At 40.5% G+C, this 16279-nt stretch overlaps 1 protein-coding gene across 7 annotated transcripts in view; it reads right to left on the minus strand.

Annotated features, from left to right (window-relative positions):
• The window catches only part of LOC127361271 (NACHT, LRR and PYD domains-containing protein 3-like), a 26546-nt gene continuing 10267 nt past the window's right edge, over positions 1–16279 (minus strand). For 4 of the 7 annotated variants that reach the window (XM_051395771.1, XM_051395770.1, XM_051395768.1 and 1 more), the window contains exons 8-11: positions 3363–3536; positions 3008–3178; positions 2030–2076; positions 1–1878 (exon numbers count right to left, since the gene is read on the minus strand). In XM_051395771.1, the coding sequence (XP_051251731.1) occupies positions 1307–1878; positions 2030–2076; positions 3008–3178; positions 3363–3536 (964 nt within the window). In that variant the 3' untranslated portion in view covers positions 1–1306. Of the gene's footprint in view, positions 1879–2029; positions 2077–3007; positions 3179–3362; positions 3537–3734; positions 5551–6781; positions 7065–7197; positions 7287–8795; positions 8963–14323; positions 16170–16279 lie in introns of those variants that run through there. The other 3 variants (XM_051395775.1, XM_051395774.1, XM_051395773.1) reach the window with 3 other exon arrangements.

Raw genomic sequence — 16279 nt, forward strand, 5'->3', positions numbered from 1 at the left:
TTCTCTTTCAAAAAGTTTAATACTCTTTATTTAACTGCAAATCAACACAGTTCTCCTCGCTATGACTCATACAAATTCTAAAGAAATCAAACATCAATACATGTTAAAGATACAACAGGTCAAAGGATACAACCAAGGCCTGAAAAGGAATCAGAGCTCAAAGAAATACATAAAACAAGGACTCTGGCTCCTCGTCTGTCTCATCTATTTACAGATTTCAGCAGTTGCTTTTCTAACACTCTCCAACTTTCCATCCAGCTTGTGGGCAGACAGCCTCCCTTTCACCCCCGTTCTTCCTGTGGAAGGCTTCAGAATAACAACTTTCTCTACACTTTTCCTGTTGCAACACCTGAGAGAAGGCTTAATTGAGATAATTTTCTAAATGAATACAGTTCAAACGATTAATACAACTCAAACACTTAAGACCATAATGCGAAGTGATGAGCAAAAACATGATGTGAAGAAATGAGTACAATAGAAAGGATGATTATCCATGACAAGAGAATGAGTATGATGTTAAAAATGTACAATAATGAGCATACAAGTACTTAAAAGAATGTGAGACTGCATGTGAGTACAGATATATAAGACTCTCTGTGTATCTAAAGAACTCATCATACAACCATAAAATACAACCATGAGCATTAAACCTGAGTACATAAAGGTAAAGGACTACATGAGCAGAATATATATGTATATAACTGGAATACATGAACTCAACTGAACAACTACAACTAAGAACTACATGGGATTGTGGGAAGAACAGCAAAGTGATCTAATAAATCAAAGTCAATCAATTAATCAAACAAAGCAAAGTATCGACTGTCTTTAACCCAATCTGACCCCAAACTCAGAGACCTTAAGGGTTAATCAGTGTGACGATGATGAGAGGAAACAGCTGAGATGGTGAGAGCAACTGAAAGCTGTTGTTCACATTTTCCTCCTTTTAGCCTCTTTAACAATGGAATGATTGATATCCTCACTACAGCTGCTCCACAAGTTCACCTCTTTAACCCAAGGGATTTCTGACATCAGTCCTTAAACCCGCAGATTCTTCTCAAATCATTTGGACTTCTCTCATTTCAAACAACTTTTGGACTCTTTCAGCTCGTCATTAGTTTCTGACTTTATACCTGATCTGTGCTGTTTGAAAATCCACCAACTCTCTGAATTTTACAGCCTTGTATTGAATAAACAGCTGAGTTGGTTCTTGATCAGTGGTTTGGTTTACACTTTTTATGTCTCTCTTTTCAAATGTAAAAGTCTGAACTATCTGGTCAGCAGCAAGAAGGTTTCTCTCTCCCTCCTACAGAGGACACAGAGACACTGAGGAACCAGAGCTGTAAGATCCAAACCAGAACCTGAACCCAGGATAAAGAGGTTCAGTGAATGTGGTGTTGAAGGTGTGGAGGTGGATCAGTGTGTCAGAGGAGACTGTGTAGAAGGACAGAGTGCCAGCAGGACAGTCCACATACACTGCTACTCTACCAGAGGGGGAGGAGGAGGAGGAGGAGGAGGAGGAGGAGGAGGAGGAGGAGGAGATGAATGTTTCTCTGTTATTGTGACAGACAGAGTATCGACCATAAAAGCACTCCAGACTCCAGGACTGATCATTCCCTCCAAACAAACAGTCTCTACTGTTTCCTCTCCTGATCCCTCTGTAACTCACTGATATATCAACTCCTCCACTCCACTCGACCTCCCAGTAACAGCGACCAGTCAGACCATTTCTACACAGCAGCAGAGGCCAGTAGTCAAATCTGTCTGGATGATCAGGATATGGCTGATCCTCCCACACAACTGTCATCTCCCTGTTGTTGTCAGACAGTTTGATCTTTCTGTTCACTGTGTTTGTGTCGACTGTGAGTTCACAGGAATCTGATGGAGAGAACAAGACACACTACAGCTGCAGTTATTGATCTATCATCTGATCATTGATTGACACTTTGATGATGACATCAGAGCTGTGAATGAGTGATGTCACAGTGTGAAGATGGTTGAATGTGTGCTGCTTTGTTTTCACACTTACACTTCCTCAGACCTGGTCTCAACCATCGGACTCCAGCAGGCTCCACCCTGAAAGGAGGAGGGGGGTCAGAGCAGCATGGAAACATGGACATTACATCGCTCTCATACACAGAGCTTATTCTCTACAAATGGACTTACATCTTCACATGGAGCACTTATTATTAATCAGCTGAGAATAAACACAGACACAAACACAGACTGTTTTCTCCCATGCATGCAGTGTTCACAATAAACTAAGACATTTCAAGCACTGGAGACAGAAATCCATAAAAATGAAGGCTAGAAAGAACAAAGAGAGAAGCTGAATGACAGTAGTCTGAGAAACTTCAACACCAGTTCTCAGCCAACAACTCTGGTTCTGTCTGTAAGGGGCTCAGACAGATAACCATCTACAAACCTAAAACCCCCCACTCCATCAACAACTGAATGAGTTCTGATACCGTGCCCCTGTGACACCCTTCACAGGCTCCATCTCATCAGCTTCCCCACCCACAGATGGACCGTCTGGTGACTTGGTGCAGCCAGAACAACCTAGACCCTGGACACAGACTCTTTGAAACACTTCCCTCTGGCAGGAAGCTGCCAACAGTTTATTCCCATCTGCAGTAGTTTCATCAACAAGACCCAGGTCCCCCACTGACACGGACTCTTCAACCCAATCTGGAAATGCATTATATATATGAATGCATTGTAATCGCGCACTTCCGTTGGTTTTTCTATCTTGCACATTGCAAATATAATTATATGTCACACTGCCAACTTACAGACTTACCGATAGATTTTGCACATTTATGCACAGCTCTTTACACATTTATTTACAAAGAGGCTCTTTTTTATTGTCTCTGTTTTAAAACATTTTATCTTAATTTATATTTTTCTGCCTTTTTATTATAATTCCTTTGCACATGTTCCAAGGCAAATTCCTTGTATGTGAAAACTTACTTGGCAATAAACCAGATTCTGATTCTGATTCTTATACCTGAGAGTGTCCAGTCTCCATTTTGGATCCTCAAGTCCAGCAGACAGCTTTGCTGCTGAGTCTCCTGGATGATTGTAGCTCAGGTCCAGCTCTCTCAGATGGGAGGGGTTGGAGCTCAGAGCTGAGGCTAGAGAAGCACAGCCTTCCTCTGTGATCAGACAGCCTGACAGCCTGCAAACACACAAATCAACACATTACAAAATATATTTGTTCATGGAAAGAGACTCAAACTAAATAAACAAAACAGGTTTCAAATCATATAAACAGAGACAATGTTATAAAGGTTCAAATGTTATTTGTTAACATAATTCAGGTTTAACACGGTTATCAATTGAACGGGTTAATGAATCCTGACCTGAGAGTTTCCAGTGTACAGTGTGGACTCTTCAGTCCCACATTCAGCAGCTTCAGTCCTGAATCCTGCAGGTTGTTGTTACTCAGGTCCAGCTCTCTCAGACTAGAGGACTGGGAGCTGAGAACTGAGGACAGAGCTTCACAGCTTCTCTCTGAGAGGTTACAGTCACTCAGTCTGTAGAGACAATGATCAACAATAAGAAAAATAACATATGTGTCCAGCACTTTAAACTAGTTCTGTAAAAATGATACCAGCAGCTAGTGAGGAGTTCCCAATGTTGGTGATATATAATGTCTTTATAATCTCTCTGACTCGAAAAGATAGCACAGTATTTCTTTTATGATACAGATATCCAACTCTCTATGTACTTACAGAGCTTTGTTGGAGGCTTTGACCACTGGCAGCAGCCTCAGAAGAGCCTCCTCTGAAGCAGAGTATTTCTTCAGGTCAAACACATCCAGATCTTTTTCTGATGACAGTAAGATGAAGACCAGAGCTGACCACTGAGCAGGAGACAGTTTATCTGTGGAGAGACTTCCTGAACTCAGGGACTGTTGGATCTGATCCACTAGAGAACGATCATTTAGTTCATTCAGACAGTGGAACAGATTGATGGTTCTCTCTGCAGAGGGAGTCTCTTCGATCTTCTTCTTGATGTACTGAACTGTTTCCTGATTGGTCTGTGAGCTACTTCCTGTCTGTGTCAGCAGACCTTGTAGGAGATTCTGATTGGTCTGCAGTGAAAGGCCCAGGAGGAAGCGGAGGAACAAGTCCAGGTGTCCATTTGGACTCTGTAAGGCCTTGTCCACAGCACTCTGGTGGAGATATTTTAGATTCTGTTTGTCAGGGAAAAAAAATAATACTAATTGAGACCACCAGGATGTTGTTTGTTCTTCTGCCAGCAGATTGACTCCAGAGTTGAGGAATGTCAGATGGACGTGAAGAGCAGCCAGAAACTCCTGAACACTCAGATGGATGAAGCAGAAGACCTTGTCCTGGTACAGTCCTCTCTCCTCTTTAAAGATCTGTGTGAACACTCCTGAGTACACTGAGGCTGCTCTGATATCGATGCCACACTCTGTCAGGTCTGATTCATAGAAGATCAGGTTGCCTTTCTGCAGCTGCTCAAAAGCCAGTTTTCCCAGAGACTTAATCATCTTCCTACTCTTTTTATTCCAGTGTGGATCTGTCTCAGCTCCTCCATCATACTTGACATTCTTCAGTTTGCACTGAACCACCAGGAAGTGGATGTACATCTCAGTCAGGGTCTTGGGCAGCTCTCCGCCCTCTCTGTTCTTCAGCACTTTCTCCAGAACTGTAGCAGTGATCCAGCAGAAGACTGGGATGTGGCACATGATGTGGACGCTTCGTGATGTCTTGGTGTGGGAGATGATTCTGCTGGCCTGCTCCTCATCTGTGAACCTCTTCCTGAAGTACTCCTCCTTTTGTGGGTCAGTGAACCCTCTGACCTCTGTCACCATGTCAACACACTCAGGAGGGATCTGATTGGCTGCTGCAGGTCGTGTGGTTATCCAGAGGCGAGCAGAGGGAAGCAGTTTCCCCCTGATGAGGTTTGTCAGCAGCACATCCACTGAGGTGGACTCTGTAACATCAGTCAGGATCTCAGTGTTGTGGAAGTCCAGAGAAAGTCGACACTCATCCAGACCGTCAAAGATGAACACAACCTGGAACTCTTCAAACCTGCAGATTCCTGCTTCTTTGGTTTCAGTAAAGAAGTGATGAACAAGTTCCACCAAGCTGTACTTTTTCTCTTTCAGCACATTCAGCTCTCTGAAAGTGAATGGAAATGTGAACTGTATGTCCTGGTTGGCTTTGTCTTCAGCCCAGTCCAGAGTGAACTTCTGTGTTAAGACTGTTTTCCCAATGCCAGCCACTCCCTTTGTCATCACTGTTCTGATTGGTTCATCTCTTCCAGGTGAGGATTTAAAGATGTCTTCTTGTCTGATTGTTGTTTCTGGTCTGTCTGGTTTCCTGGATGCTGTTTCAATCTGTCTGACTTCATGTTTATCATTGACCTCTGCAATCCCTCCCTCTGTGATGTAGAGCTCTGTGTAGATCTGGTTCAGAAGGGTTGGGTTTCCTGCTTTAGCAATCCCCTCAAACACACACTGGAACTTCTTCTTCAGGTTAGATTTAAGTTCACGCTGACAATCTGCTGCATGACTTCCTGAACAAACACATAACAAAGACCATCAGGGTTGGCAGTTTGTGTCTCTGGGTGAGCCAGTTTCATCCTCGTATTGACTTCTGATTTCAGACATCTGGCTTGAGAACTTTCCTCACATTCGGCTTAAACACACTTTACATAGTAGAGAAGGGTGCTTCCTCCTTCCTTGTTCACTGTTCATTTAAAAGTTATTTTAAGCTAAAAAATGTATTGATGGATTAATAAATTTAAAAGAAATCAACTGATTTGTAAATCCTTGCATTAGTCTTCATTCGTCTGTTCTGAACTCATGAAAGTTTTAGCTGCTGTGAGTAGTCACAGGTCTGATGGTGCTAACAGTAAAGGACTGAATCAAAATGCACTGTCACAACAAACCCACTTTAGTTTATAGATGTGTAACGTCTCCTGATATCATAGGTACGGCCACTTTTGTAGCTTCTAACTAAATCTCCTGGGTTTGAAGTTTAGTTTCTGTCCTGCCTCCCTGTTTGTACTTTCAGATATCTGCTTTATTTAATTACTGTTCTTGAAAACCCAACACTTCCTGATTTTGCTGCGTCATAATAAAAGCTTTTAAATAACTTATTGTGTTTATTACTGGAGTGGAGCTTAGTTAGTGGCTTTTCTTCAGTAAAATCAGTCTACATCCTGCAGGATAGAATGTGTTTATTTGTGCTTTAGAACATAGCCGTCCTGAAATAAGAAGAAAACAATGTTTTATTTATTTGATTTACTGCTATGTGCTTTGATTTGTTCTTGTTCATGTTTTTCTTTCAATCTTAAGCTCTATACCATTGCTGCTCTCTCTGCAGGAAAGATAAAATAAGATAATATTTACCTTTATAGGAGAAATTCAAAAGGAAGCTACAGCTTTATTTCACATCTATCAACACATCAACCTCATGTATGTAACTCATCAGGACATCTCATTGGTTATTTACTCAAGGCATAAAATACCAGACTAATAATAAAACCATCCAGATTACTTAGTGACAAACACATTAATGATTGTCTTAAACCAAAATAAAAGTGAATGAAATCAGGTAGCTCTATCATGCCTCTGTCCTCTTGAATAGCAATGATTGATAACTTAAACCTTTTCTTGTAATAACCAGATCAGGCCTCCAGTTTTACTCTTTGGTAAATAACCTGTACTTGGAGACCCTGACAAGTACCCGGTATTGAGTCACCTCTTTTTACGAGAAATATAAATAATTAAAGTGCGACTGACCTTCTGATCCTGATCTGGTGTCTGGCAGACTATTCAACAGATCGTTCCTCTTTATCTTCTCTAAAACCTTCTTGGTCACCTTAAGAGCTCCATCAAGGTTAAAGGTGTTCACCATCAGATCCACTGTTTTCCACCTTTCTGCCTTCTCCAGCTCAGATACTGTGATGGTTTTGAATCCTTCCAGGATGTCAGGCTGCGTCAGGAACCATTTGAACTCCTCAAATTCCTCGATTCTCAAATCCTTGAGAGTGTTCAAAAGGTCCTCAGCCATCATTGCGGTTCACTGTTAAAGTCAGGCAGTGCTGTCAACACTGAATCACTGCTCTCGTTTCAAGTGTATTATGTAACCCCCAAAATATAGAAAGATTGACAGCAGAGTTTCGTCATCAAAGCTGTGTCATGTTACCTGTTCTCACCTGTTAAAGACTGGATGACATCACAGAGACTTTCTACCTTCGTCTGCAGACACTGATGGACGCTGCTGGTGTCATCTGACCGAATGTACCTTCACATATGTGACACACAGTTGTAATTCAATAACGGTAATGGTAGACTTGTGTCTGTTTCTTACTGCTCCACAGGTATGTGAAAGATGTTGTAAAGCAAGTTAGATTAAGTGGACATATTATCTAGATGTTAGATAAGCATTGGGCCAGATTTGTGGGTGATAAGGAGCGCTCAAAGGAGTTTGCAATGACAAATGAAAAGCTACAATCAATTCAATCAACCATTCTTCACACACATGAACATTTGTTTATCCTGACCTCAGTTTGTCTTCACCAGTCAAATATGTTTGTTTTGTTCTTGCTGAAGAGAATCACAGTCAGATATCTCATATGAATGAAAAAGGAGTTGGTCTGTAAGCTGTGGCAGAGGTACAGTAGATAGAAGGCAAAGGTAAACCTGACACACAGACTGCAAAAAACACTGCATTGTTTCCTGAAGTTAGTCTACCCAGACCACAACAGCTCAAAAATCCAAATACATCAGCACATAAAATGTCTAACTTAAAAGGGAGACTGCTGTTTTAAAAAAGTATTTTTCCAGAACCTATTCTGTCCAAGGGCGTTTGAAAACAAATCCATCCATGATTTCCAAACTAATTCAGTTGATTAATTTTACAGTGCAAATAAAACATGAACATGTGCTCATGTGAGTGACGTAGTGACGGAGTAAAGCTCCCACACTGATCTCTGGACAATGACAGCCAATTAGCCTTTGTTGAAAATCAATGTGTGGATACTGGCTGGTGGATCTGCTACTGAACTCAGATCAGTGTAGTATGATGCTGACCGGACATAGCTATGTGAAGTAGGTGGTGAAGTGATAATTTTGGGGAAGCTAATCTTTCTCTAGCCTCTTGGTGGTGCTATCTATGGCCTCAGCTGATAGGGAGGATTTTACTGCTCTGCTTCATGGAAATAAAAAGTATGTTGTAGTAACTGACTTTGACCACTGGAGGGCAGTGAAGAGCCAGTTTAACTATTCTACACCTCCTTCTGTCTGTTCCTCTTTTCCTCCTCCTCTCCTCAAACCAGCAGCTGGCAGCAAACACAGACCTGAAAAACTAGTTTTCCTGCGTTCCACCACTGATAACAAGATATCAAAGGTTAAGTTGGAGCAGAGAGAAAGGCTTGGTTTGTTGGCACAACAACAATCTTTAAAAACTGTTAAAAGTCTGCCAGTAAAAGTTGTCAAATAGTTTCTGCTGAATTTCATTAAAATACAAACTGTTCATCTCCAATAAAATACCATCAAATAACAGATGGGGGTCAGTCTGATCCCTGCTGGGTCCTAGTGCTGGACTGTTTGCTACCTCCCCTTCTACATCTATAAAGGTCCTGACTGTTGTGGACCACATCAGACCCCAGATCAGACTGAACTCATCTTCCTCATCACAGAGTCATCATTCAAAGAGAGCACGACTGTTTGAAAGCAGCACAGACTTTAAACAATCACACATTCACCATCAATGTGAGCAGAAACCATTTCAACCAATCAGAGCTCCACTTACTGAACTTTTAGCCATGAACTTCATCAGTGTGCAGCTCTCTTCTGTCCTCAGGAGCTCTGTAGAGAAAAGGAGCTTCATGCTTCAAGTTCAATTTCAGATAAAATGAAGAGACGTCACTGCTTCTCCTTCATTAGAGAGAGTGTGTGTGTGTGTGTGTGTGTGTGTGTGTGTGTGTGTGTGTGTGTGTGTGTGTGTGTGTAAGCAGTCTAACTGGTTGGACTGAGTCTCAGACTGAGCTGCGTTCAAATCAAAATAAATAATCTTGAACAGAGTTGGTTTGACAGCAGACTGGATTCTGATAGTTCAGAGGAGTCGTACTCGCCCCTCTTTGTGACCTGGATTTCTCTTCTATCTGGACTACTGGGGAAGAGGATCAAGCAGAAACCAGAGTCTGACTTCCTGCCCAGAACTTTAATTAATAATACAGTTAACAATATACTGCTTTGTTACCTGAGGAGAAAATCCTCAGACTCTCTTTAAAAATCACAGTTTTTGATGTCTTGAGTCCAAGAAAACTTTATACAACAGGGGTCTCAAACTGCCGGCCCAGGGGCCATTTCTGGCCCTCCATCCACCGCCCTCCGGCCCTCAACATGATGTAAAAAAATAGAATATAATCTGGCCACAAGACTTGTATGATTTCATAAGGAGTACGGTGTAGACCTGCTCTGTTTTTCAATTCAATTTTATTTGTATAGCGCCATTTCATAACAGAAGTTATCTCAGGACACTTTTCAAATAGAGCAGGTCTAGACCGCACTCCTTATAACATTATTTACAGAGACCCAACAGTACCACCATGAGCAAGCACTTGGCGACAAGGGCAAGGAAAAACCTAGGACAGACCCTTTGGCTCTACGTGGGTGGTCGTCTGCCTCGACCAGTTGGGGTGAGATAGAGAGAGAGACAGAGAGAGAGAGAGAGACAGACAGACAGACAGACAGTTGCAACAACTACATGAATAGTAGTGACTGATGATGATGAACATGAAGAAGATGATGACGACGATAACAGCAACGATGGGGGACAATGAGCAGTGACAATAGTAATAATAGTAACTGTAGTAATAATAATATTAATAATAATAATAACAATAATATCAATAAAATTAGCAATGGGAATCAAGCAGGACCATGGCAGGAGGCTCCACCAGGATCGATGAGAACCTGCGAGACGAGAAAGCACAAGAACTCCGGGGAAGAAGTGAAGTTAGTAACATGCATTAATAGAACATGAATGAGTGCAGAAAGAGAGAGGAAGAGAGGAGTTCAGTGCATCATGGGAAATCCCCCGATACATAAGATATGAAGGGGCCTGACCATGAAGAGCTTTGATTCAAGATTCAAGATTCAAGAAGCTTTATTTATCCCGAAGGAAATTACTGTGGAACAGTTTCGATACAAAGGTGGTAAAGTAAAGTAAAGTAAATTAAAGTACTACAGGGTTAGAGTAAAACAAGATAACATAAACTAAAATAAACAAAATAAAATTAAAATAAAATAAAGGCTAACATAAAATAAATCAAATAATTACCTAAATGCAACAAAAGTAAGCACTTACAGGTAACATTGTAGAAAAGAAGAAACAAGTAACTAAAAGTGACAAAGTGCAACAAAAATTGCAGTTAAACGTAGGTATATACAATATACAACAATACGCACCGTGCAGACCAGAGAATGATGTCCAGTCGAAGGTTGGTTGTGGTGATCTCTGTTGGAAACCTGAGCTGCCGAAAACCAGATGAAATAAAAAAAAATTAAATATAATAAAATAAGATGAATAAAATATATTATAATATAATAAAATCAAATAAAATGTAATATAATCAAATAAAATATAATGTAATATAATCAAAACAAAATCAAAATGTAAGAAAATCTTAATGTAAGAAAATCAAATAAATATAATATAATAAATGAAAATATAATATAATATATTAAAATATAATATAATAAATTATAATATAATATAATATAATCTGATCCAGTTTGACCAAAATCACTGAATACAGTTGTAAAGTTGAGCTTTTATGCAGTGATCAGTGAGTCCAGAGATGTCTCTCAGAAAGCCCCAATAAGTCCATTAAGACGCTCCAATTAATTCAGAACGCTGCAGCACGAGTACTGACAGGAACTAGAAAAAGAGATCACATCTCTCCTGTACTAGCTTCTCTGCATTGGCTCCCTGTAAAATGTAGAATAGAATTTAAAATCCTCCTCCTCACCTATAAAGCTCTTCATGGTCAGGCCCCTTCATGTCTTAAAGAGGTCATAGTACCCTATTACCCCACTAGAACTGCACTTTATGTTTGTGACACCAGAGGGTGCCAAATCCTCCTCCATGACGAGGAGCACTCCTCATTTAAAGGAGGTCTCAGCTCCATTATTCAGTCATTCTTCTCCAGAACATTTCCCATGGTGCACAGAGCTCCTCTCTTCCTCTCTCTCTCTTTCTGCACTCATTCATGTCCCATTAATGCATGTTACTAACTTTAGTTCTTCCCCGAAGTTCTTGTGCTTTCTCGTCTCGCAGGTTCTCATGGATCCTGGTGGAGCCTCCTGCCATGGTCCTGCCTGATTCCCATTGCTAATATCACTGATATTAGTGTTATTATTATTATTATTACTACAGTTACTATTATAACTATAATCACTGCTCATTGTCCCCCATCGTTGCTGTTGTCGTCGTCATCATCATCCTCATGTTCATCATCATCAGTCACTACTATTAGTGTAGTTGTTGCTACTGTTGTTGCTGTTCATCTGTCTGTCTGTCTGTCTCTCTCTCTCTCTCCCACCCACCTAGAGTCAGTGTCTGTCTGAGGTTTCTGCCTTTTAAAAGGCAGTTTTTCCTTGCTGCTGTCTCCAAGTGCTTGCTCACAGTGGGAACTGTTGGGTCTCTGTGAATAATGTTATAAGGAGTTCGGTCTAGACCTGCTCTATTTGAAAAGTGTCCTGAGATAACTTCTGTTATGAATTAGCGCTACACAAATAAAATTGAATTGTGGCTTCTTAGTTCCTAGTTCCCTCCCCTGTCCAACTGTGAGTGTTCCATTTCTAACATGTGACTGTGATCACCTCCTCATGCCCTCAGGTGCATTTACACTCACCACACACACACATGTAGGTCACATCAAAACAGAATTATTTATATTTATATTTTAATGTGGGTTTCAATGTGAGAAACTATTCATCTAGACACACATGAGGCACAAATGAGACATTGGTTAAAGCTTGAACGTCTATGTCAAATATGGAACATGATCAGATAAATAACATTGCTTAACCAGACATTATTTGGAAAGCCATAACTATTTCTAATCATAGATGAGGAATGTAGGTCAAAAGGCTCTGTTGTTAGTCACAAACTGGGTTTCCTATCCAGGGAGAAGTTACACAGAAAGAAGGAACAAACTTTAACCAGATTTCATACTTAAATCTTGTTCTTTTCTGTGTCTTTTTCATTGGTTGATTATTCTCCTTTAATAAAATGTAATCAATTTCGATTTGTTTTGCTTTGACATAATTTAGATGTGATTTCCAGCATAATTTATAGTATCTACAGCATTAACCTCTGCCCTGTATACAGCACTGACTTATATCCTGTATCTGTCTGTCTGTAACTTAGTATTATTGTCAAATGGACGTCACGCCAAGAGAGCACACGTCCAGTAGTGCCACTCCGCTTGACATATCATGTTTTTAACACTATTCTTTTACTGATCGTGGATTACTTTTATCTTCGTGTTTCACAGTGTTGTTTTATGAATTACTTTTGGACCGAATTATACCATAATGGCTGTATGTGCAGACTGGAAACTTCAGTACTCACAGCTAAGGGAGAATATCCACTGCCTCAAGTCAGAGCTTCAGGAAAGGAATCACCAGATGGTAATGGTAAATGGACCTGTACTTGTATAGCGCCTTTCTAGTCTTCCGACCACTCAAAGCCTTTTCACACACATTCACACATATTCACACAGTGATGGCAAAGTCCATCGAACAGAATCTAACTCATTCATTCATACATTCATACACATTCACACACCGATGCACGGCATCGGGAGCAATTTGGGGTTCAGTATCTTGCTCAAGGATACTTCGACATGTGGCACCAGGAGCCGAGGATCGAACCCACATTCCGATTAAGGAACAAGCCGCTCTGCCTCTGAGCCACAGCAGCCCCTTATACCACCAGATAGAAGGCTTTGTATCCATAACTGCTGCACACTTTCTATACCTTGTCACTGTGAAACATCAAGTTATTAATTTCTTTCTGGAAAACACATTAATATTGTTTTGTAACATTCTAGTTGGTCTGTCTGTTTCTTTCCTTCCTGCTGCACATTACTCCATGTTTCTTCATCCATTGTCAGTTAGTTGTTGTGTTGCTGTTCTTCCTCTTTTCAGTCTAAATTCTGCAGGGAAGCAATATACTGTAGGACTACAACTACCATGTACAAAATTGTATTTGTATAGCGCCAATTCATAACAGAAGTTATCTCAGAACACTTTTCAAATAGAGCAGGTCTAGACCGAACGTATTTACAGAGACCCAACACTTCCCAGTATCTAAAAGAGTTAAAATGATCTCCACCTCAACTTCTACAACACTAAAATAATTGTTACACATGAATGTTTCAATCGTTATATCCTATAATATCATATATAACACTCAAAGGGGACACTTTTTTGAATTATTAGTACTTTTATTTCAGTGACATTTTCAATGCAGGACTTTAACTTGTGATTGAGTATTTTTACATGCAGTACTGCTACTGTTACTGAAGTAAAACAACTGAAGACTTCCTCCACCACTGCACACTGGGAGTCACCAGCAGGTTTGCTTCTTTAAAACTTTATTGAACAAGAACGACACAGACAGACAGAAATCATACACTGTGGTGACATCACAGTGACATCAGGAACTGAAAAAAAAAGATAAATTGAAGGTTTTAAAAGTTTTCTTCATCTCAGAATGAAAAACTTTTTTAATGTTTAGTCAAAGACTAATACTGAAGGTTTATGATTGGAAGATTTTTGAGGAACTCAAGCTATCTTCCATATTTGGAACATGCAAGAACTTGATTCTGACACCATGACACCAGGGACCTGCTTGTTGTGAGAGAAGACTTTTCCAGAAGTTTTTCAATGAGACTTTTTCTGATCCAGTGATAGGGCTCTTAGGATGCGAGTGTCTGCTCTAACAAAGCAGCCAATCCCGAAGACAACGATCTCTTCAAAGTGTCACAGCGCTTGAGCTAAACCTACTCTGGAGTTCCCTTCTCTCCTTTATCTAAACATTAGGGGGGCACATAACCAAGCGGTTGAGACTACCCTGTTGTTCCTGTTCTCTAAATACAGATGATAGTTAGTCACACAAACTCTGAGATACTCTGCTGTGTCTCTAATGGAACCTAAAGGAATGTCTCGGGGTCCATAATGTAGCTACCATGTGGAGGGGGGCTTACCTGGAGGCGTAGAGGAGGACCAACCCTGGTCCGGTTTTAAAGAAAAACCACCAAAGAATTCTCTTTCAAAAAGTTTAATACTCTTTATTTAACTGCAAATCAACACAGTTCTCCTCGCTATGACTCATACAAATTCTAAAGAAATCAAACATCAATACATGTTAAAGATACAACAGGTCAAAGGATACAACCAAGGCCTGAAAAGGAATCAGAGCTCAAAGAAATACATAAAACAAGGACTCTGGCTCCTCGTCTGTCTCATCTATTTACAGATTTCAGCAGTTGCTTTTCTAACACTCTCCAACTTTCCATCCAGCTTGTGGGCAGACAGCCTCCCTTTCACCCCCGTTCTTCCTGTGGAAGGCTTCAGAATAACAACTTTCTCTACACTTTTCCTGTTGCAACACCTGAGAGAAGGCTTAATTGAGATAATTTTCTAAATGAATACAGTTCAAACTATTAATACAACTCAAACACTTAAAACCATAATGCGAAGTGATGTGAAGAAATGAGTACAATAGAAAGGATGATTATCCATGACAAGAGAATGAGTATGATGTTAAAAATGTACAATAATGAGCATAGAAGTACTTAAAAGAACGTGAGACTGCATGTGAGTACAGATATATAAGACTCTCTGTGTATCTAAAGAACTCATCATACAACCATAAAATACAACCATGAGCATTAAACCTGAGTACATAAAGGTAAAGGACTACATGAGCAGAATATATATGTATATAACTGGAATACATGAACTCAACTGAACAACTACAACTAAGAACTACATGGGATTGTGGGAAGAACAGCAAAGTGATCTAATAAATCAAAGTCAATCAATTAATCAAACAAAGCAAAGTATCGACTGTCTTTAACCCAATCTGACCCCAAACTCAGAGACCTTAAGGGTTAATCAGTGTGACGATGATGAGAGGAAACAGCTGAGATGGTGAGAGCAACTGAAAGCTGTTGTTCACATTTTCCTCCTTTTAGCCTCTTTAACAATGGAATGATTGATATCCTCACTACAGCTGCTCCACAAGTTCACCTCTTTAACCCAAGGGATTTCTGACATCAGTCCTTAAACCTGCAGATTCCTCTCAAATCATTTGGACTTTCTCTCATTTCAAACTACTTTTGGACTCTTTCAGCTCGTCATTAGTTTCTGACTTTATACCTGATCTGTGCTGTTTGAAAATCCACCAACTCTCTGAATTTTACAGCCTTGTATTGAATAAACAGCTGAGTTGGTTCTTGATCAGTGGTTTGGTTTACACTTTTTATGTCTCTCTTTTCAAATGTAAAAGTCTGAACTATCTGGTCAGCAGCAAGAAGGTTTCTCTCTCCCTCCTACAGAGGACACAGAGACACTGAGGAACCAGAGCTGTAAGATCCAAACCAGAACCTGAACCCAGGATAAAGAGGTTCAGTGAATGTGGTGTTGAAGGTGTGGAGGTGGATCAGTGTGTCAGAGGAGACTGTGTAGAAGGACAGAGTGCCAGCAGGACAGTCCACATACACTGCTACTCTACCAGAGGAGGAGGAGGAGGAGGAGGAGGAGGAGGAGATGAATGTTTCTCTGTTATTGTGACAGACAGAGTATCGACCATAAAAGCACTCCAGACTCCAGGACTGATCATTCCCTCCAAACAAACAGTCTCTACTGTTTCCTCTCCTGATCCCTCTGTAACTCACTGATATATCAACTCCTCCACTCCACTCGACCTCCCAGTAACAGCGACCAGTCAGACCATTTCTACACAGCAGCAGAGGCCAGTAGTCAAATCTGTCTGGATGATCAGGATATGGCTGATCCTCCCACACAACTGTCATCTCCCTGTTGTTGTCAGACAGTTTGATCTTTCTGTTCACTGTGTTTGTGTCGACTGTGAGTTCACAGGAATCTGATGGAGAGAACAAGACACAATACAGCTGCAGTTATTGATCTATCATCTGATCATTGATTGACACTTTGATGATGACATCAGAGCGGTGAATGAGTGATGTCACAGTG

This window comes from Dicentrarchus labrax, unplaced genomic scaffold (genome assembly GCF_905237075.1).
Source record: "Dicentrarchus labrax unplaced genomic scaffold, dlabrax2021, whole genome shotgun sequence".
NCBI classification, from domain to species: Eukaryota; Metazoa; Chordata; class Actinopteri; family Moronidae; genus Dicentrarchus; species Dicentrarchus labrax.